General features: G+C 35.9%; 5 protein-coding genes across 5 annotated transcripts in view; 2 read left to right on the top strand and 3 right to left on the bottom strand.

Moving 5' to 3' along the window:
- Positions 1–938: 938 nt before the first annotated feature.
- On the bottom strand, positions 939–10,190 carry MONOS_6573 (3',5'-cyclic-AMP phosphodiesterase; the record flags this gene model as incomplete). Its single annotated transcript, XM_067876814.1, has 5 exons — positions 939–1,348; positions 1,627–1,717; positions 2,109–9,784; positions 9,841–9,902; positions 9,958–10,190. The coding sequence occupies 5 exons, from the start codon at positions 10,188–10,190 to the stop codon at positions 1,242–1,244; spliced, it is 8,169 nt and encodes a 2,722-aa protein (XP_067720480.1). The 3' UTR covers positions 939–1,241.
- A 165-nt stretch (positions 10,191–10,355) lies between these two features.
- On the top strand, positions 10,356–13,937 carry MONOS_6574 (putative Ubiquitin fusion degradation protein UFD1; the record flags this gene model as incomplete). Its single annotated transcript, XM_067876815.1, has 1 exon — positions 10,356–13,937. Exon 1 carries the CDS (start codon positions 10,428–10,430, stop codon positions 13,935–13,937), a length of 3,510 nt encoding a protein of 1,169 aa, XP_067720479.1. The 5' UTR covers positions 10,356–10,427.
- Positions 13,938–17,005: 3,068 nt separating this feature from the next.
- MONOS_6575 (uncharacterized protein) lies at positions 17,006–20,168 on the bottom strand (the record flags this gene model as incomplete). Its single annotated transcript, XM_067876816.1, has 1 exon — positions 17,006–20,168. One exon carries the CDS (start codon positions 20,166–20,168, stop codon positions 17,883–17,885), a length of 2,286 nt encoding a protein of 761 aa, XP_067720478.1. The 3' UTR covers positions 17,006–17,882.
- Positions 20,169–22,436: 2,268 nt separating this feature from the next.
- Positions 22,437–24,912, bottom strand: MONOS_6576 (uncharacterized protein; the record flags this gene model as incomplete). Its single annotated transcript, XM_067876817.1, has 3 exons — positions 22,437–22,474; positions 22,587–22,893; positions 23,050–24,912. 3 exons carry the CDS (start codon positions 24,910–24,912, stop codon positions 22,437–22,439), a joined length of 2,208 nt encoding a protein of 735 aa, XP_067720477.1.
- A 2,288-nt stretch (positions 24,913–27,200) lies between these two features.
- MONOS_6577 (uncharacterized protein) overlaps positions 27,201–27,674 on the top strand; it is a gene marked incomplete at its 5' end in the record, with an annotated part of 16,109 nt that continues 15,635 nt past the window's right edge. The window contains one exon of the mRNA XM_067876818.1: positions 27,201–27,674. This exon is cut by the window's right edge and continues 15,635 nt beyond it. Coding sequence (XP_067720476.1) covers positions 27,201–27,674 — 474 coding nt within the window.

The raw sequence follows: 27,674 nt of genomic DNA, 5'->3' as shown, positions 1-27,674 counted from the left end.
AATCTAATTTGCCCACAACTGCACTACATTTTTTATAGAATCCACCTTTTGCGGAGATAACTGGATAGTCATTTTTTTGAGCTAAAGTTTTGTAAATTCTTTAAAAAAATTTTTTCAATAAGTTCATCAAAGGAACTTAGAAAAATGCTCATCAATCAATTTTTCCAAACTGAAATGTTTCATTCCACCCCTTTGGACTAACACCGTATTTGTAACTCGTTTCCCAATCTTTTTGAGAATGAGGCTGAAACATAGAAATGTCCAAGAAAGCACATTTCGGGAAAAGAGACAATTTGTGAAGGAAGGGAATGATTGATCTGCATTCTGTTTCAATGCATCTAAAACATCAATGCAACAACGAAATAAACAAAAAGCTTTTTCATTATCCTGAAAATAAGGAAAAAATTTTTTCAAACTTCGGAATTTTTGAAAGACGATTAAATCTATAATTCACCTGAGATAATGAAGCAATAGTTTCGCAATCACAATTTACAAATATCCTTCAAAACGTTATTATTATTTTTTTAAAAATTTTGCAACGATGCATTTATGAAACAAATTTTTTAATTGATCCAAACATTCTTAAAAGTTCATCCGGAAAATCATCTACAAATAATTCTCGTTTAAAGCACATAACATGCTACAAAACAGTCAAACTCAAAGAAATCATTGCGTTCCGTTGAAGAATAAATCTGTGTGCAATTATTATCTTTAAAATATAAAGGGTCATAAGGAGAGTGTTTTTTTGATGCTTTTTGGAAAGCAACGGAAATGACAACAATTTCAGCAAGAATTTTTGCTACATCTTCCTCAAGCACACATGGTAAGAAATGCATTTCCAACAAATAAATAATTTGAAATTCCTTCATCTGAATCATTTGTACTGATTGGATAAAAAGTTTAATCTGTTATTAGACAAACAATAGAGGAAAAAAAAGTCAACAAAGTTTGATACTTTTGTCTCATGCTAGAAAACGGATATTTTCAATCCACTAAAAGTTTCACTGGAAAAAAGAGTTGAAAAGCTAAAACGCCAAAAAAAGTGTGTACAGTTAAATAAAAATTAGGCAGATGTAAGGTTGTGAAATGAAGGAAATATCTATTGAAAATAAAATAATAATAATTATTATAAAAATAAATATAAATAAATTAATAAATAAATAAGAAATTAAATAAGTTTTTAAATAAATATATAGAAATAAGCAAAGAAAGAAAGAAAACAAAAGGCAGTCTAATTTTTATCAGAGCGAGAAAGGAATGTTGAGCTTGCTCAGTTCAATTGTATCAACCTCCATTTTCGGCCATTCTTCTATTCCCTTAGCGACTCTCTCCCAATACGCCACATTCACTGAAAAATGATTTGTTCGTTCCAGTTGTGAAAATAAACATAGAATTATTATTAAAAATAAATAAATAAATAAATAAAATGTGAAAAAAAATGAAAATCATAGGAAAATGGAATACAGAGAAAGTTATTAACAAAAAAATAAATAAAAATACAAAGTTTCATTGGTTAAAAATAAATAAATAAAATGAAGAAAAATAAAATAAGTTGTTTAAATAAAAGCAAATGAGAAAGAAAGAGAATAAAAAAAAAGAATAAAAAAGCATATCAAAATAGCACACCATGGATGTTGTAAAGGCAGGGATCAAGACACATCAGCAGATTGTCCACTGTTTCTATCAATGGCTCCACAAATCCTTGAAGAAATGCAATCTGATTCAAAATTTGTGAACGAATAAATAAGTTTAGACAAATAAGATAAAAAAGATAATTAAGAAAATTTTGAAAGGAAAAGAAAAAAATCGAAGATGAGAGCAAAATATTAAACCACATAAAAAAAAAAAAACATGACTCATTATCATTCAATAATCACGTTTATTCAAAACTATAATTATCTATTTCAAACTCAATCCTTCTCTCTCTCTCTCTCTCTCTCTCTCTCTCTCTCTCTCTCTCTCTCTCTCTCTCTCTCTCTCTCTCTCTCTCTCTCTCTCTCTCTCTCTCTCTCTCTCTCATTTCTTTTTCTTTTTCTTTTTCTTTCTTTCTCTCTCTCTCTCTCTCTCTCTCTCTCTCTCTTTCTTTTTCTCTCTCTCCTCTCACAAACCTGTCCAGAGCCCATCTCCTTCGGCGTAGCAAGCGTCCTGTCTGTCAGCTTCGACGGCACAATCCCATTCGCCCTCTCCAAATCTCCCTGTTTGTGGCTCTCTTCTATCAGCCTCAGCGACCACCGCCTCGCAATCCGTGTGGGCCTTAGCCCGTTTGAGATATCACTCGTCATCAAAAGCAGCTGCAGCAGGAATTTCTGGTCTTCTTGGTTCGTCTTCGGAGAAAAGGGGAATTCAGCTGCTGTTCTGATCTTTGCCTCCACACGAGAACGAATGGGGAAATGCTGTTTGGTGTCTGTGGCAAGGATCATGTCAATCATCCACCGCCTCACCTGCAGCCTCTCCAGCTTCGTCAGCTCCGACAGCACATCACACTCAGGGTTGTTCTTCATCAGCAGAAACGCATTCGCCACATGCGAATTCTCAAGCGGGGAAATGTCATTATACACAAGCGCTAACGGCGAATCTGTCTGAATGAGGAAGTCGTTGTTCAAACCAGGATGGCCCAAATCATGGCAAGCCGCCGCCAGAAAGCAAGTGAGCAGATGCAGCTCATTGAACACAGTCATATGCGGTCCTTTGCGTGTGATGATCCAGTGAATGAACTGCATCACATCTGCCCCGTGGATTGCGCTGTGATACGGGTTCGGATGATAGCACTGCTCCAACTTGTACAAAAAACCGACAAGTTTCTCCGGGCTGATGCCAAACCGCTGCAGAAGGCCATGCCGCTGGAAGATGGCAAAACCGACAACACACAGAGCATGTCCATGTGTGAGCTGGTTGACGAGGATGGTGTCGAAACAGAGGGAAGAGAGATTCTGCATTGCGAAGCGGAGCAACGTCCATTCAGAAGAAGTGAGGTCTGAGAGAAGGGAAGGAGGGCGCAGGAAGCGGTGGTGGAGGAGGAGAGGAGGAGGGGAAGGAGAAGGAGGAGGAAGGGGAGAGGAAGAGGAAGAGGAAGAAGAGGAAGAAGAAGAGGAGGAAGATAAGTCAGAGGGCATAACAGCTGTGGATGTGAAGGAGGATGGATGAGATACAGTTGGTTTTGAAGAAGAAGAAGAAGAAGAAGAATTAATCGGATGTATTTGATCATCACTTCTCAAAGAACTACTTGATGTGAGTGGAATCTGAAAAGACAATGAGCCGCTTTCAGAGGAAGAAGGAATGTGAGGGATGGCAGCGATTGAGGAAGAAGAGGAAGAAATTGAAAATGTGGTAGTTATAGATGAGGTTGATGAGGTTGAAGAAATGGAAGAAGAAATGGAAGAAGAGGAAGAGGAAGAAGAAGAGGAAGAAGATGATGATGATGACGGAGAAGAAGAAGAAGAAGGATTTGAAGAGTCATATGAAATGCTGGACAAAGAAGAATGCGTATTTAATGAAGCATCAAACACACTGGAATTGTTAGAGGAATTATTTTCTGTCACATTTGTAGAATTTTCTACTCCATTTGCATTGACATCTTCTTCTTCTTCTTCTTCTGCTTCTGCTTCTGCTTCTGCTTCATCATCTTTCGCCTTCAACTCATTCAGTTTCTTCATATCATTGTTTTCTTGTGATTCGCTGTTGACAATTGATTTTTCCTTCTTCTCTTCACATTCGCTATCTTTTTCTTCCTCTTCTTTCTCTTCCTCCACCTCTGCCACCTCCTCTTTCACTTTTTCTTCTCTTTCTCTTTCTCCTTCACCCTCAAATCTTTCATCCTTCTCTTCCATCACCTCCATTTCTTCTTTCTCATCTCTCCCTTCCCTCTCCTTCTCAATCATTTCCATCTTCTCCCTCACCTCTTCTCCTCCTTCACCTCTTTCCCTTTCCCTTTCCCCTTCTCCTTCTCCTTCTCCCTCTTCCCCTCTTTCTCCTTCCTCCATCTTCCACACCTCCTCCTCCACCTCTCCCACCCCAATCTCCCTCAACACATCCAGCTCCTGCGAAAACGCAACTGATATCATCGTTTCTCCTCTTCTCCTGAGTGGAATAGAGCCAACTGCAGAAGACAAGGGCACCTGCATCTGCAGCTGTACTGGGTCGATGAAAGGGAGGTAGTCATCAATGGGATCGTGGCAGAGCTCAAAACTCTGCCGGCGTTTAAGTTTGTGCGGGGGTTTGGAAGGGATGGGGAAGGAGGAAGAGGAAGAGGAAGAGGAAGAGGAAGAAGAATGAGAGGAAGAGGAGGAAGAGGAAAGAGAAGAAGATGAGAATGTGATAGGAATGGAGAGTTCATTTGTGGAAGTGAGTGAGGAAGAAGAAGAAGAAGGAGAAGGAGAAGGAGAGGAAGAGGAAGAAGATGACGATGATGAATCAGAAGAAGAGGAGGAGGAGGAGGAAGAAGAAATCGAAGAAGCAACATTATTTCCCTCGTTTTGCTGAGTTAACTCGTTCTGGATGGGGGACAAGGCAAAGTCAAAGGAAGGCAGAGGCACAGGAGACATATACTCGAAAGGAGCAGAGAGGAAAGAAGGGTCCAAAATAAAAGAGGAAGAAGGGATTTTGGAGTAGTCGACAGAAGAGAGGAGAGAGGAGAGAAGGGAAGAGGAAGAGGAGGAAGAAAAGGAAGAGGAAGAAGAGGAAGAAGAGGAAGAAGAAGAAGAAGAGGAGGAAGATGATGATGCAATATGTGAATCTGTTGATGTCTTGTGGCTTGAAGAAAGATGTTCAGAAGAAGAAGAAGAAGAAGAAGAAGAAGAAATATCATTTTCGATTTCTTCAGTTTTGCTTCTCAAATCAACCAAAGATGAATCAGTTAAAGGAATTGCTAACGAATGCTTATTTACTTCTTCTTCAACTTCCTCTTCCTCTCCTTCTCCTCCTTCTTTCTCCATTCCATTTCCAATTTCTGATTGTTTTTGAATACTTTTCATTGAAATTTTTCCTTTTACCCCTTCTTTTATTCCGTTTTCCCTTTGAAAATCACAAATTTTCACATTTTTCTCCTTCACATCACAAACAGAAATACTTCTGCTTAAGCTTCCATTTCCTTCCCTCTTCTTATCCACATCCATATCTAGTTCCCCTTCTTGCATTCTATTCATCATTTTCATTGAAATCCCTTCTTTTCCTATCAATCGCTGTGATAACAAAGAAGACTCTGAACTTGTCAGCTTAATTGACTTAGCAGTTATTTTGCCTCTATCTCCTTCTGCTATAACAAGAGAATCATCATTGTCATCATCAAGCTTTTCTTCTCTTCTTTCTCCTCTTTCTCCCTTTTCTCCATTCCCTCCATTCCCTCCATCCAACTCTGGCGGCAAAGCCAATTTCTCATCTTTTCCTTTCACCACATCCCCCTCACCACTCCCACTAACACTCCCACTCACGTTCTGCCTCTCTCCTCCCAACCTCCTCCTCCCGTTCCAATTCCCCCTCAACGTCTTTTGTCCCTTCTGATACTGAAGCTGATTCTGATTCTGGTTCTGATGCTGAGGCGGAGCCTGCGCGTGTGTTTCGTCGCTCTTAAATAAGCCCTTTGCCAGGTGCGGCTGGCGCGAGGCGAAGATCGGATTTATCAGCTCGTCTTCTTCCGGCTGCGGAGAAATCTTCATCGAGTGCCGGCGGGCGAGGAGGGGAATTCTTTTAGTGTGGGGAGGGAGAGTAGAAAGAGCGATGAGGTTGGAGAGGGAAGAGGTGGAGGAAGAGGAAGAAAGTGATTGGGTGGAAGAAGAAGAGGAAGAGGAAGAGGAAGAAGAAGAAGAAGAATAAGGATGAGAAGAAGAAGAGGAAGAGGAAGAAAAGGAAGGAAGAGGGAGAGGAGGAGAAGAAGAAGGCGAAATGATGATTTGTGAGTTGTGTGTGTGATTTCTATTGAATCTGTTGGAGGAAGAAGAAGCGAATGAAGAAGGAGGCGAAGAAGATAAAGGAACAGAAGAAGATTTAGAATTAGGAGAGGAAGAAGGAGAGGAGGAAGAGGAAGAGGAAGAAGAAGAGGAAGGAGAAGAAGAAAAATTAGAATATTGATAAGCGCCATTAATAACTCCAGTAGAAGAAGATTTGCTCATTTTCAGTGTTGCTTCGTTAGATTGGGTTAGAATGTCTAACATGGGATGAATGAGAAGAGGAGAAGGAGAAGAAATCTTTTGAGAGGAAGAAGAGGAAGAAGAAGGAGAGGAGGAGGAGGAGGAGGAGGAGGAGGAGGTGATGACGATGTTGTTTTTGGGAGTGAAGATGGAAGAAGAAGAAGAAGAAGAAGAAGAGGAGGAAGAGGGGGAGGAGGAAGAAGAGGAAGAAGAACTTGATGAGTTCAATGCAGGATTTATTGAAGAAATATTAGAAGAAATATTAGAATTATTTGAAGAAGCAGAAGCAGCATTAGAAGAAGCATAAGAAGAAGAAGAAGAAGAAGAAGAAGAAGCATTAGAAGAAGGAACAGAAGAAGATGTTTGTTTCATCCCCTTCTGCTGCGTATAGCCAATTGGATACACAAAAGAGCCTGGACGAGTATTTTTGAAGGAAACTTGCCTGTTTTGATATTCTCCTTCACTCTTCTTCTCTTTTTCTTTCATGTTCTCTTGAACATCCTTATTTTCTTTCTCTTTTTCTTTTTCGTTAAAGCTTTCGTTTAAATTTTCATTTAAATTGACATTTTCAGTCATTTTTGCGATTTCACTCATGTTTTCATTCAACTTTTCATTTTGTATTTCTTCTTCTTTTTCTTCTCTTTCTCCTCTTTCTCCTCCTTCTCTTCTTCCTCTTCTTCCTTTTTCACTCAATCTTCTTTCTTCATCTTCCACAAGCATAGACAGCTTCGCTATTCTTTCCTTCAGCTTCCTCTCTGCCTCTTCTTCTGGTTTAACTTCACCTTTTTCTTTTTCTTTTTCTTTTCCTTTTTCTTTTTCTTCACCTTCTTCTTCTTCTTCTCTAATGTTTCTTTCTCTTTCCCTTTCTCTTTCTCTTTCTCTTTCTCTTTCTCCTTCTCCTTCTCCTTCTCCTTCTCCTTCTCCTTCTCCTTCTCCTTCTCCTTCTCCCCCTTCTCTCTCATATTCTTCTTTTCCCTCAGTTTTCTCAAACAACCACTCGTCCTCTTCATTATCATCTCTTCCTCTTTCTTCTTCTTCTTCTTCCTTCTCTTTTTCTTCTTCTTCTTCTGCCTCTTTAATCATCTGCTCCTTCGTATTCTCCATCCCTGTCAAATTCAGCAGCTTCTTCCTTATCTTCTCATCTTTCTCTTTCTCCTTCTCCTTCTTCTCTTTCTCTCCTTCTTTCTCATTTTTGTTGTCTGTTTGGCTCATCATAATCATCTGAGCAATTGAAGAAGGCGCAAACGAATGTAAAGTTGATCCAAATGGTTCTGAATGAGCAAAAGAGGAAGAAGAAGAAGAAACAGAATTCTCCTTCTTTTCTCCTTCTCTTTCTTTTTCTTCTCTAATGTTTCTTTTTCCTTCTCCTTCTCCTTCTCTTTCTTTTTCTTTTTCTTTTTCTCCGCTTTCTCCATCAACCACCACCACTGCTGCTGCATTTGCTGTTGATCCTTCACAAGGCGATGCAACAGAATCAAAAGCTCCTTCTTTCACAGTGTTATCTTCATTGAACTGCTGTTCAGAGGGACTCTGGCGAAAATCAGGCGAAAGATAAGCAGGCGAAGAAGGCGTCATAAACAAAGGCGACGTCGGAGAAACCTGCGAGAACGGAGAAATTGGCGAGATCGGAGAAACCGGAGAAACTAGAGAGACCGGAGAAATTAGCGCGAGGGAGGACGAGTGGCGGGCGTTGGAGGCAGAGGCGTTGTTTGAAGAAAGAGAAGTCATTGAATCAGAAGTGGTGGAATGCTTGCTCAGATCAGCGGAAGAAGGAGAATGAGCTTCGTGTTCGTGAGACAGTTTGGGTGAAGAAGAAGAATAAGAGGAGGAGGAGGAGATGACAGAATGACGGGGATATGGAGAAGAAGAAGAAGAAGAAGAAGAAGAAGACGATGGTGACATGGGTGATGAAACATGGTTTATAGACTCAGCTGATCGCATGTTTACCTTCAGTGCATCTGAAGACTGCAGATGCAGCGCTTGATAGCTCGATGCATGTGAATTCGGTGAGGAAAGCGACTGGCCAGAATATACAGCAGCAGCAGCAGAATAAGAAGAAGAGGAAGATGAGGAGGAGGAGGAAGAAGAGGAAGAAGAAGATGATGACGAAGCAAAAGAAACAAATTCGTGAGCGTTTGCAGGCAGCAGCAAAGGCGAGTGAGGACACGGATGAGATGCAGAGGACGGGTGGAGGTGGAGCGACGAAGGGACAAAAAACGACTTGGAGAAGTTGCCTCGCTTCAGCACATCGCCTGACAGGAAGTGAGGACGCTTCTGTTGAGATTGTTGTTGAGATTGCTGTGATTGTAGAGACTGTTGTGTCTGCTGCTGAAGCTGCTGCTGAGTGTGAATGTTGCTGTGGTGACTGAAACTGACGTGGTTATTATTATTATTGTTGTGATTGAGGCTGTTGAAGTTGTTGAGGTTGTTGTGAATGTTGTTGCTGTTGCTGTTGCAGCTGCTGTGCTGATGATTATTCAGCTGGTGTGACGAGGTCTGGGAGAGTAAGGAGGCAGAAATGGTTGGAATGGAAGGGATGGAAGGGATAGACGGGATGGAATGAATGGAATGAATAGAGGGAATGGATGGATTGGAGAGCATAAGACCAGACATGGGGGTGGGGAGCACAGAAGAAGACACACTTTGTGAGGAGGCTGTGATGGAGAGGGAAGAATGAGAAGGGAGAAGGTCGCACTGCGAGGCAGAGGCGAACACTTCGTGAAAGCCCTTTGACTGCTCGTTGGGGGATTCGACAGCAAACGGGTCGAAGACGAATGAAGTGGAAGAAGAAGAAGATGAGGAGGAAGAAGAAGGAGCAGGAGGAATGTGAAGAGGAGGAGGACGGCTGGAAAATGCGTGTGAATGGGAAATAAGATTAGCGGTGGATGGGTTTGCAGAGGCAGAGTAAGGAGTCGAAGTGCCAGAAACAGAAGAAGAAGAAGAAGAAGAGGAGGAGGAGGAGGAGGACGAAGTTCCAAACGGATTGCTGACAAACGAAGAATTGGCAGACAAGAGAGACGAGTGGAACAAACTCGGCGTTTTGCTTGTTCTGTCGTGAAATGCGTCGAAAGACGCGATCGTCTTCCGCTTCTGGAAGAAGTCCTTCTCCAGCGCAGCCACTGCAAAGTGTATTGGATCGAACAAACCAGAGTGGCCTGGTGTTTTGCGGAGAGGCCTTGCGGGCGTCAGTGAATACTGCGATGTGTACTGAGAGGAAGGCTGGTTTGAAGCAGAGTCTGTCAGAAGAGATGACGATGACTGGGCGGGTGACACAGATGCATGATGGGGAATGGGGATTTCCAGTGCGTCTGCTATGTCTGAGGGCGAAGATGAGTGAGCATGAGCATTAGGAGAAGAGAAATCTGTTTTCATCAAATGCAGTTTTGATATTGATCTGATATGCCTGTCGTGGCCTGATTTTTCGTGTAAACTATTCTCCAAATTTCTACTCTGTCCAGGATTTGCGCTTCCTATATATTCTTGCATGTATTCATTGTAATAATCTGTTTGAAGATCAGTTTCACGTTCATCTTTTGCTTTATCAGTGCCTTGGCCCACGCTCCCTTCCTCGTGTTGTAAATCGGATGACGTTTTATTTGTAGATGTTGATGTATCATTCCTTGAAACAGTTGAAATATCAAATAAAGTTTCATTTGCAATCGCTAAGGAATGAAATGTTCATGAATTGGAAAAGTTAATAAAAAATTGAAATTGAAACCTGGTAATATTGATTCGATTTCAACTTTGTCACGCTCAGAAATAGAATTATTTTGCGACAATCTGATTTTATCACATAAACAAAACTGACACAAGAATAAATAATTATTATCCACACCTTTTTAAAAGAGATATCAATTTGAGTGCTGGAGTTTGCACAACAGAAAGGCGACGAGCATGTTCTTGGACAGATTTTTGTTTTGTCTCTTGTAACCCCTGATTCTTCTGGAAAAATGTTGAATCTATTTTTCGATGAGGAGGAAGAACCATTTGAGAACGAGAATGATTTAACGCAGTCTCATTTTCATCGAATAAAATTTTCCTAGGCGATAGGAGTCTGTCGGGCTCCATTTCTAAAAGAATCCAACGCAGTTATCAAAAAAAGAAATTATGTTGATCAAACCATTTTAATATAAATATCAGAACTTTCTCAAAACAATCAATGCTCAAATTGAAAAAATCACACATTAGTTCGAGTACATGTTTGGGGTCAAAAAAAAAGAGTGAAGCTTCCATAATTTAATATCTTTTTTTATTTTTTTTTTCTTTGGGGCCAGCAACAATATTATTTTAAACCTTTAAAGAGTTATGACACTTCATTATACAAGAGCATTTTTTGACAAATGTGCGATAATGCGAGCATCTGGACAGCAATTATCAACCATTCAGTTTACAAATCATATTTATGTTCCAGGGGTGATGTCAACTCGTTTAATGCAAACTTTTTCAGAAAGTGATGACGTTATTAGATTTGAATTAACTTCGATGGAAACTCAAAAATCAGTGTTTGTTGGGCTTCAAGAATGTTCAAATACGGAAGTTATTCTTGCACCTCCATGGGTCATGAAAGAATTGGGAATTCAAGACTTCGGATTTGTTATTGTGCATAGAGTATTTTCCTTGCCATTATGCACATCAATTACTCTTCGGCCATTAAATGAAAATTTTTACAAATTTATAAAAAATGAAGAATTTGCATTGACAAATGCTTTGTCTGGGAAATTTAATGCAGTTAAAGTTGGAAGCGTAATTGAACTATCATTTGGTCAACAAAGTTTTCCAATAGAAATTATTGATTCCCAACCTGAAAAGATAGTTTCAATATTTGATGCAACTCCTGTGTGCATTGTTGATCGTTCTGCAGCTCCTCTACCGCCCGTGTATCATTCAGTGCCAGAATCTATTAAAGGAATTATTGAAGCAGATAAAACGATTGAGTACGAATTCCTTGTTCCTGACGATGAGCATATTATTTTTGATTTGGAAGATGTTTCCCCGTTCGAGCAAGCACCTTCAACTCAAAATCGTCTATCTCAAGGTTCGATTTCTCCTCCCCCATCGTTTTCATCTTCATATTTCACTGCACCTCATCGTTCCATGTCATCATCTCCTTCGCCATCTTCAATAGGATCAACCTTATCATCAGAAAAACAAAAAGAAAAAGATAAAAATGGAAGTGTCTGCATCTTTGTATCTCGTGTTATAAATCATCCTTCACTCAAACAGTATGAATGGTCCTCATTTGCAGATAACTCTCCTGAGCTCAACAGCAGCTATTCAGTGTTTGTTCCTTCTTTGAATTCAATTAGAGAGAGAAGAAGAAAAGCAGAAGGATTTGATAAAGAAAACGAAAAAGAAATGAAAAGTGAAAGCGACAGTTGTGGATGTGAAGAAGAGACAGAGACAGAGAAAGTAATCTCTCAGTCGTCTGTTTATGTGAGTGTTTGCGGGTTTTCTGAGTCATTTCAGTTCACTTTAACTGCATCAAAATCAGAAGATATTGGCTGTAAAGATCAAAATGATGAAGAACGAGAAAAAGAACAAGAAAATGAAAAAGAAGCATCTTCACAGAATTTGTCAACTGCTTCAAGTTCTTCCACTTCATCTCCGTTTTCTTTATCATCATCTTCATCGTCATCATCATCTTCTTCTTCTTCCAATTCATCATCATCATCATCATCTCAACCACCTCACTCCTCACTTCAAAGCCCCCAATCCATCTGCCCCATCTGCCGCCGCAGCTTCCCCGCACTTCAGCTCATCGTCCACCAGCGCTATTGCTCAGTCTTCAACAAGCGCTGCCCCGTCTGCTCCCAAATCGTCCCGTTTTCCTCCTTCAGTCTGCACTCTCTTTCGCATCAGGAAGTACTGTGTGAGTGCGGGTGGAAAGGAAGTGCTGAAGGAATCCCTGCCCATTTAACCAAAGAATGCAGCTATTATAAGCCAGAATTTGAGCTCTGCTATTCGCCCAGTTCTTCCTCTGAGCAGTCGGCGTCCACTGAATGCTCCATTTGTGGCATGTGCTTCGGGTCGCGGCTGCTTTTGGAGGCGCACAAAACGATCTGCGAGTCAACGCTGTATATATGCCACGTGTGCGGAGAGCAGGTGATTGGAGCAAAGATGGCTATTCACAGAAGGAGAAGGCATATGGTACTGAGTGAGGAGGAGCAGGCAGAGGAGAAAGAAAAAGAGGCGAAGGAGAAAAGAGATGAAGAACTGGCGAGAGAGCTGGAGAGGAAGATGAAAGAGGAAGAAGAACTGAGAATGGAGAAAACAAAGCGGAAGACATGGAAGATGAAAGAAGCAGAGAAGCAAGAGAAGAGGAAGATGAGGTTGATTGAAGAGGAAAGGGCACTGAATGAGCTGTTGAGGAAGAAGAAGACAGGGCACAGCTCAAAGGGAAGCGAAAAAAGACTGTCAAAAGCAGAGTGGAAGAGAAACAAGGAGAATGAAAAGGGACTTTCGGAGAAAGAAATAAAAAAGAAGAGACGAGAAAAGAGGAAAGGAGAAGGGAAAGGGAGAGGGAGAGGAGGAAGAAAAGGAAATGAAAAGGAGGAAGAAGGAAGCGTTGTGCATACAATCAAGCACGAAAGTGAGAATAGCGAAGAATATGAGATAGAGGCAGGAAAGAGGAAACGCAAACCCAGCAGAAAGAACCAAAAAACAAAGGAAAATGAATTTAAGCCACCTTCTTCGGTTTATTCTGGACAGAGCAATGTGCAAATAAAGAATGGAAAGATTGTCAGAGTGAAGAAGAAGAGGAGAGAAAGAGTGAACAGTGGCTTTCGGAAGCAATGGTGGAAAGGGATGGAAGGGAATGCAAGTGGAGCAAGAGAAGAAGGAGAAGGAGGAGATGAAGAGGAGGAGGAGGAGGAAAGCGAAGAGAGCATGTATTTGACTGATGATGCATCAGATGGAAACATGTATGATATTCTGTCGAAAGAGGATCAAGGCAGAGAAGGAGCTTCTGACAATCAAAAATCGAAGAGAAGGGAGAAAAGAGGAGATGAAGAAGAGAAAGAATTGAATGATGAATACGATGACGATGAATCAAACGAAAGTGTAGATGAAAGCGATAATGATGAGGAGAATGAAGAAGAAGAAGAAGAGGAGGAGGAGGAGGAGGAGGAGGAGGATGAAATGGAAGAAGAAGAAGAAGAAGACTATTCAAAACTTGAATCACATACCGAATATACTGTAAAAGAGGAGCATGAGCAGACTTCAAAGAAAAATGCAAACGTAAGAAAAGATGAACACAAGACAGAAAATAAAGAATCAACAACTGAAGAAGCAGATAAGCCTGAAGGAAGCAAAAAAAGAGAGAAACTTGTCAAAATTGAAAGGGAGCAGCATTTTGATGAAGACTTTAGCGTTGATGCAAGTGAAATGACACCAGAATTAGCAGAAGAAATCGCAAAACAGGCAGAAATAGAAGAGCAACTAAGAAAAGAGAATATGAAGAGAAAAAGAAACAAAGAAGAAATCAGCATCCCTCTTGAGTATTTCACACAAAAGGAAGGGGATAAAACATCAGGAAAGCAAACTGAAGCAAAAGAGCAAAGGTTGGCCAATGAAGGAGAAGAAGAAAATTTTCCTGCTTTGCCTTCTTCGTCAAGTGAGTCGGTGTCAAAGCAAAACTCAAAAAACAAACAAATTCAATCGGCGGAAGAAGAAAACATTGAAAAGGCTTCAGCTGAAGAGCTTCGCGATCAAGCTTTTGAGCCACCATCTGTGTTTATTTGCCCAATTTGTGATGCTTCAAATTTCACGTCTCTCAACGAATTGAATTTCCACATAAATTTTAATCATCTGAAGTGATAGTTTAAAAATTCTTTTTTCTGTGTGAGATAGAAAGCATTTTTAGTTTTTTATAAAATCATTTTTTTAAAAAAATTTTTGTTTGCTTAAATGTTTACAGAAATTTTTTAATTTTTTTTTTTCTTTCTTTTCTTTTTTTTTTTTTTTTTTTTTTTTTTTTTCATAAAATAAAAACTTATTTTCATTTTTGTGGGATGAGAGAGAAGATGTTATTTGTTATTGAAATGATTTCTTTTCTTTTTTTTTTTTTCTTTATTATGCTTACAAAAAAACATGCATTTCAAAATAATTTATTTATCTTTTTTGAATAAATTTTATTATAAAAAAAAAAAACAAACAATTTAATATTGAACCATTATGGTATCCAATAATTAAATTTATTATTTTATTTTTTCATTTGATGGTGATGTCTTTTGAATGAATCATAACTTGTTCTACAAAAAAATTTTTTTAATTCTTTTTTTGTATGAAAACACTAACTTTCAGGTTTTTTTTTGCTATAAATTTAAAAAATTCAGATCTTTCAAAACTTGTTTGACTTTTTCAGACTTCAAAAAAAGAAAAGAAAAGAAAAGAAATAGAAATAGAAATAGAAATAGAAATAGAAATAGAAATAGAAATAGAAATAGAAATAGAAATAGAAATAGAAATAGAAATAGAAATAGAAATAGAAATAGAAATAGAAATAGAAATAGAAATAGAAATAGAAATAGAAATAGAAATAGAAATAGAAATAGAAATAGAAATAGAAAAAGAATTAGTAAAGGAAAAAAGAAAAACAAAAAGAAAAAAAGAAAAAGAAAGGAAAAAATGAAAAAGATAGAAAGAAAAAAGAAGAATGAATGAATGAATGAATGAATGAATGAATGAATGAATGAATGAATGAATGAATGAATGAATGAATGAATGAATGAATGAAATAAAGAAAAAAAGAAAGAAAGAAAAAGAAAAAGAAATATTTCATTTCAAAGAACGAGAATTGAAAACATCATAACATGATTTTTTTGTTATCTCATTCGCTTTTCTCAAAATGAACCTAACTTATTCAAATTTTTTGAAAAAGATATTCATCCAATGCTCGATAATTTTCAATGAAAATATCTAAAGAAAAACTTTTTTCCATTTTTCATAAAAAGTCATCAAAAATTTTCATTTTCATGTGTTTCATAAACACTTGAGTGATTGTTTTTGAAATCACAAAAAACATTGTATATAGACAAATATCGAAATGCAAAATCAAGATCTGTGTTATTTTGAAATGAAATATTTGACATGTTGAATTTTTGAAGAAAACAATAATTTTAAATATGAAGAAATTGCAACCAATTCATTTGAAAGGAGTGTTATTTTAATCTGAAAAAACTTGTTATCATTTTTTATTTATTTATTAATTTTGTCTTTTTTTGTTTGAAAGAATGTGAATCAAAAAGATTTACACTCACGATTCAATAACAAAAAAAATTGTTTTTTTATGTTTTGTTCAAGAGATAGAGAAATTCATGGAAAGCTTTCTGAAATTATAATTCTCACAGTCTAAATATAAAATAAACCTGAAAACAATGAGAATTTCATCAATTAATAATAAAATTCAAAATACATGGGAGATTATTTTTGTTGTCAAACATTTTTTAAGTGCATGAATTATTTTCTGCTTTTAATTTCTCTGCAAAATCCATCTCAGAGAAGCATTTATTGCTTTCAAATTGTTGACTTTCAAACACACGTTGTTGCCTAATGACAAAGAAATGCATTTTTGTTTAATTAAAACATGAAATTGATTTTTTTATTTTTGCGAAAAACATTTAATTCGAAAATTTTGATAGAAAAAATATGAAATCAAAAAGAATCACCTACATTTTTTTTTCAAATCATAAAAATAAAAATATAAAATTCTGATATGAATTTTGAAAACAATGTCTGAAGCATTTTTGATCTTTTAGTGTGTTTTTTTTTGTTTTTTTGTTTTCAAATATTTTTCGAGAAGAATTATTTTTGTCGTTCACATTTTTTATGTTGGAGTTTTTTATTGAAAACAAATAGAATTCAAGGAGTGTTTCACATTAACAAAATCACATGAAAATTTAGAAACGAACGTTCTTTTTGCTGAACATATTTTTTTTTCTTATTTGGTGGGAAATACAGACTTTCAAGCTTTTTTTGCACAAAGCATAGAAAAATTGCAACACTCATAACTTTATTTCGCTTTCTCAGATTTCAAAATAAATTTGATTTTCATATTCTCAAACAGGCATCATTGAAATTAAAACATGAAGTTTAATGACATTTCACGAATGTCAAAAAATGGACCCATTTTTATTGTATTTTTTGATCAAAAAAAGTTAATGAAGAGTGCATAATTTTTCAATGAAAATGCTTGAAGCAAAATATTTTGCCCCATTTCATTTAATAATTTCATTGTCACTTCATTGAAAATACAAACAAACGAAAAAAATTACAAATTTCTGTAAAAATCCACACTTCTTTCATTATGAAACAAGTTCAATAATAAAAATGGAAATTTTTGAATTGCCAAGTATTTTTTTACCAAATTCCTGTTGTAACTAACTGGTTTTTGCGAAAAATCAATCAAAACAATGAATAATTTTCAAAATACAAAAATAATACCAAAAGTGACAGTTCAATAAAAAATATTCCACTCTCGAGATGTTCTTTTTTCGAGAGTTACAAGAATATTAGTGTGATAATTTTTGAAATCATAACTTATTTTGTGGTATTGTTTTTTCAAAGATTGATTGTTTTCCTTTCGAAATTTTCTCATTCAAATGTTTAAAGAATCGCAACTGTTATTAAAACATCTGTTTTAACACAAAATAAGATGAAGATGTCTTTTTCAAGTCTTTTCATTTTTCTGTGTTCTGGCGTTTAAATTCAAGGGAAATTTTTTCACAGAATAATTTTTGTGAAGTTACTTGATTTCTAAAATAATCACCCATTAAAAAATGGTTTAATGAAGCATTCCTTTTTAAATCACTATCTTCACTAAATCCAATGATTTTTAAAAAGGTGGAAATAAGAATACTCAAACAATTTTGAAAAGAAATTATTTCAACAATCGAAAAATCTTAAAATTTGTTTCTAAAAGTGATTTAAAAAATGGACAATTTTTTATTCCCAATTTAAAAACATTTTCAACTTTTCTAGAAGTGATCCATTTGAAAGAAATTGTTAGCCAATTAATATTAATTTATATTGAATCGTTAAATAAATCTTCAGAATTTAACAGAGAGAGAGAGAGAGAGAGAGAGAGAGAGAGAAAGAGAGATAGATAGATAGATAGAGAGAGAGAGAGAGAGAAAGAGAGAGAGAAAGAGAGATAGATAGATAGATAGATAGATAGATAGATAGATAGATAGATAGATAGAGAGAGAGAGAGAAAGAAAGAAAGAAAGAGAGAGAGAGAGAGAGAGAGATAGAGATAGAGAGAGAGAGAGAGAGAAAGAAAGAAAGAAAGAAAGAAAGAAAGAGAGAGAGAGATAGAGAGAGAAAGTTTTTTTCAAGAAAACATTTGATCATTTGATTCCAGAAAGTTATATTTCTAATAATCAACAAAAAAATGATGTCAAAAAATATTAAAGGAAAAATTCTCGTTGAAATTTGGTGAAAACTGAAAAGCAAATATTCGACAGCACTTAATTATAAAAGTAATCAGATAAAAAAAATACAACAATTTCCGTAAGTTTATTCGACTTTTTCAATCAAAATAACAAAAAAAAATTTTTTTTAAAGCAACAAAAATATTTTCAAAGGATAAAAACAAGCAAACAAGAAAGCAAGCAAACTAACATACAAATAAGAAAATAAAAAAAAAAAATATTAATTACTGTTTATAAAATCTCAAACATGAATATTTTTTACATAAATGTTTTGATATGATGTGATTGGTAATGCATATCTTAAAAAATAATATATGTTTAACAAAAAATTTCAATCATCTTCGAACATTGGAGGCTGTACGTCATTTGGAACGAAAAATTCTGACTGAATAGAAAACGAATTCTTATGGCTCGTCTCTGTAAAGGACGAATAACCAGGAAAATGATCTTTCAATTCATTTTTCCTCTCTCTCTCCTTTTCCTTTTCCTTCAATCTACTTCGAAGCCTCACAATAACAACAAGCAACACCAAGAAAACTATCACCACAAAGAATGAAACTGTTGTACATATAATTATCAAAATCATGTCTGTGCCTTTGGGTTCATCAGTTGTTAAAAGCATCTTCACATCATATCTGTTAGTAACTGTTTGTTTGTTTGAATAGACAGAAAATGGATAAAACACAACTGCATAAAGATGTGAAGGTAATAGAGCAGGCAATTCTGTAGAAGAGGAGTGAGCCGACGTTGGTTTTTTCGATGCATGCAATGGCAATGAGAGTACAGTTGATGATTCAATCTTGTCTTTACTCAATCCATATATATCTTCCAGAGATATTTCGCCATTCGCTTCTGTTGATGCAACATATTCGGAAAATTGGATTCTTTTAATTTGAAGAATATCAATATCAGCCACTGCACTAACACCAAAGCTCAAATCACAAGGAACAAGATTGAGTCCAGCAAAGTGAATTTTCCATTTCGTATCTTCGCTGTCTCCTTCTTTGAAGCCTGTCTTTTTGGCATCTTTTTCTGTGAGAGACACATTTAGAATTGAAGGGACATTGAAGATTGAAGTCACTGAAATACTCTTGCTCATTGAATCAATCGTACAGTTGTTGTCAATAATCCACAAAGATTGAGACTCATTAGAAACAATGTCACTTTCAAATGTTCCAATAAAATAAGACAAAACAGAGTTTGAACATAAAATGTTATGTGAAATTGGGCCATAAGCTTCTGGCAAAGAAACTGATTTTGCTTTATAGAAGTTATCGTGTTCCGAAAAATTGCCAGATAGCTTTCCCAACGAGTCTGATGCGGCCTTGTTATTTGCGAAAGAACACTCAGTAACAAGCAGATTTGAGTCATCTACAGAAAGAGCACCAAATGTTAAATTTTCGAAAACGCATCGCAGAAATGTTGTTTTTTTGCTGATGATGTGAAACGAAGAAGAAGCCCACAGGCAGTCAGAAGGAATTTCATTCTGTAAATTCAGTTGTTTATCAGAGGTTAATAAATTACCAAAGGCTAAATCCGAACAATCAGATGCAACATTTAGAGAGTTTCTAGTCTCGAAAATATTGAATAAATATGCATCAACAATAGAAGCACGAATAGCCATCAGAGTCCCTTTGCTTTCATCACCTTCTTCCCCCATCTTGGTATAATTGCGATTCATTGTATTGACACTAACAACCGAGGAAGAACTAACAGACCTTTGAAAGAAGAAGCAATCGACTATTCTCACATCTTCCATCATCATCCTGCTATTTGGGCGATCAAAATATAAAACAGCTGGATGACATGATAAAATCGAAGGAACTTGATTGCTTTTGTGCGAATGTTTCTTTTTATCTGTTGAGCTAATTTCTTCAATTCTGGATATATTTTGGATAGTTGTTTGAGCAATAAAATAAATGTAATTACCTTCAAACGAATCATCTATAAATGGTACATGAATCAATGCTGAACTAATTGAGCGTAAATTGCAGAGCTGACAACTGTTCAAAGATAAAGCGCATGGAGACAAACATTCAATAAGAGAAGATGAAGTGAATTCGATTGACGAAACTAATACTTTGTTCAATGCAGCTTTTCCACATCGAATCAGAAATAGATGCTGGGAAAGTGTGAAATAAGGTGCAGAAAAAGAGCGCTCTGAAGAAACACGAAAATTTCTTTCCATTTTTTTGGATAAATCTGAAGTGAATGAGCAATCAGACACATTTAAAGATATTCCATCAGACAGCAGAAAAGATTTGTGCTGAGAAGAGATTGAACGAAAGGTGAATAAGAGGTTCGTTATTGTGAAAGATCCTTTGTTCGAGACGAAAGATTCTCTTAACAAAGGGCGAGAAGAAAGAGAAGAATGATGTAAACTGAAGTGAGTATCGCCAACAGAATCGTTGGAATGCAGATTTGTGGAAGAAATTGCTGCATGCGAAAAGCGATTTGGCAAGTCACCTTTACAACAAACTGAAGCATCTGTAGTAAAATCTGAATCAACAATTAATTCAGCAAAACATTCGGATAACTGTGAAGTATTTGTTTTCGATGAAGAATTAAAGCGCTTGTCCGAACGCTCAGACGATGCATATTGTGGAGGCTGTTCCATTCCAGCCAAGAAAGTGTCGGTAAAATCCACCTCCTCATCCAGAATAGCCTTCTCAACAACAAAAATTGTGTTATTTTGATTTCCTGTTATGTGAGATAACGCTTGAGCCACAGATAAACATGCGGTTTCAGTAGAATTCCCACAAGAATCTTTATTCTGTACTGATTTGCTTGTCGAAAAATTACCATTCAGCACTTTTGGGGCAGTTACATACACATTGTCATATAATGACAGATTCAGAATACTTGTATGTAGATCAAGAAAACCACTTTCCGTGTCAATTGAAGATCTTTCATAATGGCTATCAGCAAAAACAGCATTTTGATTGGGTATCTCTTCACTTTCGTCTTTAAGATTCTTCCCAAAGATCAACGTTGCTGAATTCCCTTCGATATGATGAAAGCGGAACTGCCAAGGATGGCAGACTTTTGTCACATTGTACGCGGTGATGATCACCTCAGCAATTTTTTGCTCAAATCCATATGAATTAAGTTGTAGTGATGGATCAAAAATCAATTTGTTTTCACTAACAGTAGAACTGCAATTTTGATCTTGAATCAGAAAAAAAGGATTTCTAATGTCGTACTTATCCAAGTTAGCATTGGTATTTTTTGTACTTCTAACATCTTTTTTGAACATTTTTTGCTCGCTTCCTTCTTCTTCCACCATTTCAGCACTCACTTCATTACATTTTCCTTTTTGAAATATCACAAAACACAGCAAAAAATCACAAATATCACCTTCACATTCCAAGTTCAGTAAATTTCCTCCCAGATAGTTGCTTGATTCACAGCTAGCAAATGTGCAGTTTTCAATGACGAAGCTGGAGCTCAAATGTGAAGGAAGGAACACACTCATCATCCCTCTGCCATCGTTTGCAGTACTTTTGCACTTGAAAAAAGAGCATCCGTGAAAATGGACTTTAATAGGCTGTGTTGATGGAACAGGCGCATTTATAGCAAAGTTGTTCTTCCTCTCTGAGACATCGATTATGTTATCAAATTAACAAGCAACATAATTTTGCAAATCAAATAAAAATTCAAGAAAAAAAAATTTATCGATTAATCCTCAGTAATAAAAATATAATTAAAAAACCTTTTTCGTTCAATCTTATTTCCAGAGGTTTTTTGACACGCAGAATTGCACTTCCATTTCCGCTCACATTCAGGCCAGTGAACCAACAGTTAACAACAGATAAGCTTAGAAGAGGATCTGACGCATTGCTAGTTGGTTCAACGGTTATTGCCGCAGATGTCACAAAACTGCAGTTAATTAAATGCACATCTTCCAATGAAGCCAAGCTTATTTTAGAGTCAGAATCTGAATTAAATTCTGTGATAGAATGCAGTTTTGATAAAGATGAATTTGAAGTATCCGAAATTCTTGAAAATTTTGATTCAATTCCATTACTCAAATGCTGAGTTGTTACAACAATGAAACCTGCGGAATGAAACCGGAAAGATTCAACCTTACATTGTTTCAAAATGCAAGTAGATGAGCAACACACAATTGCATGTACATCACTTTTGTCGAAGGTTCGGAATATGACATTTTTCGAAACATAATTTGAGGACTCAAGATACAATATGCAATTGCCATTAACAATAATTGGTTCAGAGTGTGCCCGGCGAGCAATAGGACATTGCCCCAACAGCATAGCTTCAGATTTCTGATCGGAAGCTCCAAGTTCTATTGTGACATTATTCAACCTGAAGTCTGCATTCACAACATGAAATATGCATTTACTTAATTCTATTGAGTCTTTCGTAATTTTTAACTTATTGAAATCTACTGCTCCGTTTATTTCAATTAATGTTTTAAAGGAATTAAATAAATTTTCCGGTTCAGTTGAACTTTGATTGAAATAGATTTCATTCTCATATTTTAATACCTCTTTTAAGGATATCACATCTTCTTCTCCTTCACACGATCCGTTCACCACAACATCTTTGAGAATGCAGATCTTTTTCAATGACAAGAGCTTCCACACATAGACATTTGTTCTTCCATTTTCAATCTTTCTCAAGCGCTCTTGTGAGTAAGAAAGCGTGGCACATGGTATTTCTCTATCCCCACAATTAATCCAGTCCAAACAACTCGGCGTTGTTGCTGCAAAGATTGGAGACGTGATGTTAGAGAACAAATATGTAAAGTCGAATAGGAACTCACAATTGCCATAGCAGAATACAATAGAGTTGTTTGTATCATAATCAACAGGCGTTTTTGTGAAAGAAACAAGTTTTCTCGAAACATTGTTCAAATCTTTCATCATAAAAAACATGTCTCTCCCGATATCAGCAGCATTGCTATGAAAAAATAAATTTTCAGTTTCAAAGCAATTCGAGAGAATTATATTTCGAGAATCTACAAATATTGCTCCCCCTTTTGTTTTGCCTGCAATATCCGAAGCGCACAGACATTGGACCTGCCCTTCAATTGCCTTTTCTTTGGCGAGAGGAAGAAAGCAATAGTGGAATTTCGTATTATTCAGAGTGAAATCCGAAGAGGGCGCAGCAAGTACATTCATACAGCCTCCTAATTTACCACTCATACTTCCACAAGCATTCATTTCGCACATACTCATTTTCAACTCTGAAAGAATACAATCAACTGTGGCGTAACTGTTGCTGCTTGGTTCAAAAGTCATTATACTAACATTTTCACGAATGGTTGTTAAACTTGTAAAGTTCACACGAAAGAAATACGCACGAGTTACGTCATAGCTCTAAAATAACATGCGATTATTGAAGAAAAACATGACAATTAGAATAAATATAACAAATAATCCAAAAAAAAAAAATAATTCGCAAGCATTTGATTTATGAAGTAAATTTTTTTCACATAAACATAAAACAAAAATTTCAGAGGCAATTATTCACACATTGGATTTTATATTAAACAGTGCATTTAGATCTCCAGAAATAGAAGTTATCGTTGTTGACTGTAATTTTATTTGCGAATTTTCCACATAAAACAAATTTTTATCGTTTCTATCCACTTCCACTTTTGAGCAATCTTCGTGAATGGCATATCTGGATTGTTGCGCTTGGTTATGTCGTTCATCATTTGTTTGAAGAAAACCCTTTTCAACTTTGTTCATTTCACGCATCTGACTTAAATCTTTTACCAAAGTGTAATCTTTCTCAAAATCTCTCCCCTTTCCAGTCCTATTTGAATTCTGCACGCCATTTCTTCTATTACCCACACTCACTTTTTCTTCGTCCATCTCTTGAGCAGTAATAAAACAGTCAAGCATGCTGAGCTGAGAATCGTCTACAACTTCAAACATGCCAAAAGCAGACTTCACATTCCACACAAACTCAATGCGATTCACATAAAGATTGTTCCCTCTCATTTCGACGAAATAGTTCTTCTGCTCGTTCCTTTGTTCGTTTTTATTTCTTGCTCCATTTTTGCTTTCAAAAGCGAAACTATTCGTTTCTTCATTCACCACTCTAATTGCTTTAATAGTAGTCTCTAACTTTCCACCCTTTTTCAAAGTGCCTTCGAGAGTCAACATCATACTTCCAAGTGTTATTCCATTATCTTCTTTGGTAAACTCACCAGATTTCAAATTCAATTGCCACTGCACTGGAAACTTGTAAAATGCATTTAGCAAATATCCAATGGTAAGACACGGCATACTTTCATCTTGCCCGCAAGTTATTGAACCGTCGCTTCCATAAACTGGATCGATAGTCCTGATAAATGAACCGAGCGGAAGAAAATCGTCATTAACTGAACACTGATAAACTAGTTCGTTTTCTCTATCGTTAAAATAACGCTTCTTTTCATAACGGTTGCTTGAAATTTGATAATTTGTTCTTTGACTTCCCACAAAAGATGCTTCATTCTGTATTTTTTGTTTCATATTTTTCAATTCATGATTATGCTTTCTAGTTGATGAGAAATCTCGAGTGGAATATCTATTATCCATTCTTTGTATAGTCCCTTCCTCCACATCTTTTGGTGTGCACACGTACAATCTATCTTTTTCAGTTGTTGAAAAACTACAAATGAATGGATTAGAAGCCAGAGGAAAATTGTCTGCTAAGTATATTCCCGCATCTTTACCTCTCATTATGGATATACCTCGAGAAAAACAGCAAAATTTTATTTTCCTTGAAAGAGCATCTTCACCAAAGGAAGAATTAGTAGAACCAATATTTGAAGATCTGACATGCGATATTGCTGAGGAAGGCGAAGATGATAAAGATGCAGGTAACAGCAGGAATAGACCCGAATGAATATGAGCATTGCATTCACTGAAGAAGCACCCCGAAATTGAATAAGGCTTTGGGCTAGATGTACTCATAAACACGGCTCCACCAGCTTTGTCAGGAAAGATTGGAAGATTTTTCGTTTTGATAGAAGTTGATGATAAATTCTGAGAAATCATCCATTGATCGTCTGTTTGAAGTAGTTTGATATTTTGCTTCTCAAACAAGCAATCTCGAACGATTGTAGAAGGATCGCTCGAACTTAAATCGAATGGCAATGAGCCAATAAGTGAGAAATGTGATTTGGTGATGTGTTCCTCCCCAATCCATAATCCTCCACCTGCGTTGGAGCAATTTGAAGAATAAAATTTGCATTTACTGATCATTAAAGTCGTCCAATCATCAACCATAACAGCGCCTCCACATTCACCCGCCACACTGTTTTCCACCAAGCAGCCAACAAACGAAAAGGTTTTAACGTGCTCACAGAATACACAACCTCCTTGAAGTTTTGCGCTGCACATTCGAAACGTACAATCATTTATCAATAAACTGCAAGATACGATAGAAGGCGAAAAATAAATTGGCTGAGATGGAAATGAAAAACTTGTTCCATTGATTTGCAAATTTTCTTTTGGAGAAATATGTTGAGAAGGCAATTTTGTTGGAATTTCTGATTCTGTATCTTTTGTTGAATAATTCAAGTTGTGAGAACATTCACCTTCATCTTCATTTTGACTTCCTATGAAACAGATTGCTCCTCCACTGAAGTAGTTGCTATCCTCACCGGCTTGACAGGACAAAAATGTGTCAGTCCAAAAAATAACTTCTTGAGATAAAACAACAGATTGCTTAAAGTGTATGAGACTTGTGGGATCCGACTTCTCACCAAATTTATCGATTCGCATATCAATTAAAGGATGTTGAATGCATTTTTCGTAAGTATTATTTTCTGAATGAAAGAATTTCATCGATTTGAATCCATATACAATCCCTCCATCAAATGTTCCTCGAACGGAATTGAGCGAGCAATGAGATAAAGAACACGAACCAACATATCCACTCGATGAATATGAGGTAATGAAAGGTCTCATTACGGTTAAATTCGCAAAAATAGAATTTTCAACTTGCTCAGTTTTGCAAAAACCTGTACATATAAATGATGAAGTAGTTGTTGTACATAAATTACAAATTTGTGTTGACTTCAAAAAAACTTGTCCATCTCTTTGCTCTAAATTGAATAATGAAAAATCAAAATCGTTAATTCGAGCTGCTGATGATAAAGAAATATTGTACGAATATATCGTTTTCGAATAAACCAGACTCATTGCTTGATTCCGAAGATGAAAATAGCAAGACAATAAGTTAACAAAAGAGTCTCTATCTGTGGTAATAATAGGGCAATTCATTACATTTTCACAAGCAATGAAAGACATTGTTATTGAAGCATTATCCAATCGAAGCAAAGAGCGTTGGAAACATGAGCAACAACATAAAACAGAATTTTCAACTTTAGCATCATTAATGTTACATTCTTTTGACGCTTTAACACTTCTAAAAGTCTAAAATATTCAAATTATCGAATAATTACACAATTCATGAAAATACCTTTTGATTTTCTAACCACACAAAAGAATGATCACAATTTATTGCATAAAAACTTAAAATAAAATGCCATAAAAATACATTCATTTTCACAGAAATCAAATATAAAAATGAAAAATATAAATATACCATTTTTGATCATGATAAATTGAATATCTGCGTTAATGCAATTGAAAAAGCAGAATTTTTGAAAAAAAAAATGCTTCTTTAATTTTTCATTCGTAGTATTCAACATTGTCTCCGAATTTTCGTTAATTATTGAAAAAAAATTGTTGCAAAAACACTTAGTATTTTCAATCACAAAACTCAAACAACGATGTTGTGACGCTCCACTCAAAGCAACAATCACACTAATAATTCAATTCACAAAAATTCAACACGAGCTATCAACAAAAAACGAAAAACTTAATATTCTTTATCATCTTGTGACTTAAAAAATCAAACATTTTTGCTTGAAACTCGTGAAAATATATCATCAAATACATTAAACACACTTCACTTTTTTCCAACATTATGTATGCACTTAAACTTTCTATCACAACCATCAACTTGATACCATGAGTATTTTCAAAATATCAAAATTAAAACAAACTTCACAACATGAAGTTCTTAACATGTGTCGTTCAATGATTTAGTGATTATAGTTTTCGTTTTGAAATCTCTTTTGAACAAACAAATTCCTTATTTCCAACTTCAATTGTCAATTATTACATTTTCCTTAAAGAAACAACTCTAACAAATACTTTAAACTCTTAAATATATGGTCACGCGATTTTTTAATATAAAATTTCATTCGTCAAATCCTATTAAACAGATATATCAATAAATTTTTTGGCGGAAGGGAATCAGACGGTTTAAGAGGCTAGCGTAACAAATGAGGGCGACCTCTACTCACAGATGGACTGTGTTTAAAACCCTTTACATCACAAAACTTCCGCTAGAAGAATTCATTAACAAAGTTCATCTTCTCTCGAAAAAATGTTTTATGTTGAGATATCATAAAACAAATGCTGGTTATGATCAGAATTTTCTAATAATTTGGCTTTATTTCATTGTATAGCACTGATTGTGATATTTTACAACAAAAGTTATATTAAAAACGCTTGAATATATTTTTTGAGATTACTATATTTGCGGCACAGAATTATTTCTTTTCTCTTTTTGCCAACAATCGCTTTTTTTTAAGTTTTAGATAAGTTAAAAATAAATGGAGTGCAACCATTGCATTAATCAGAAATTCAATAGCTTGCAAGAAATTGCTGATTATTATTCAAACGGAATTCAAGAGCTAAGGACAGAAATATGGTCAACTTTTCTTAATCTTGGCTTAGTAAAGAAAGAACTCCCATGTGCTACAGATGAATTGAAATACACTTCAAACGAAAATGCAGAGGATTTTGAAATCGAAGAAGATTACGTCCCTTCGATTACATTTTTGCGTGGTCTTCCTGATTACAAAATTGTAGAAATGATAGGCGCTGGGGGATTCGGTTCCATATGGAAAGCAAAGCACCTTGTTACTGATTCTCTTGTTGCAATAAAAGTTTTACCAATTGACACAGTAGCTGCAATTAAAAATCCGTCAATTCTTAGAGATATAAGGAAGGAAACACTTCTACTATCCGAGCTAAATCATCCAAATATCGTTCGCTTTTTCTACAGTTGGTTTGATGTATGCGAT

The sequence above is a fragment of the Monocercomonoides exilis genome (assembly GCF_001643675.1).
Source record: "Monocercomonoides exilis strain PA203 chromosome Unknown scaffold53-602328, whole genome shotgun sequence".
Taxonomy (NCBI): domain Eukaryota; phylum Preaxostyla; order Oxymonadida; family Polymastigidae; genus Monocercomonoides; species Monocercomonoides exilis.
Note: the sequence above shows the minus strand (reverse complement) of the source record. Positions and strands in the feature narration are given on the sequence as shown.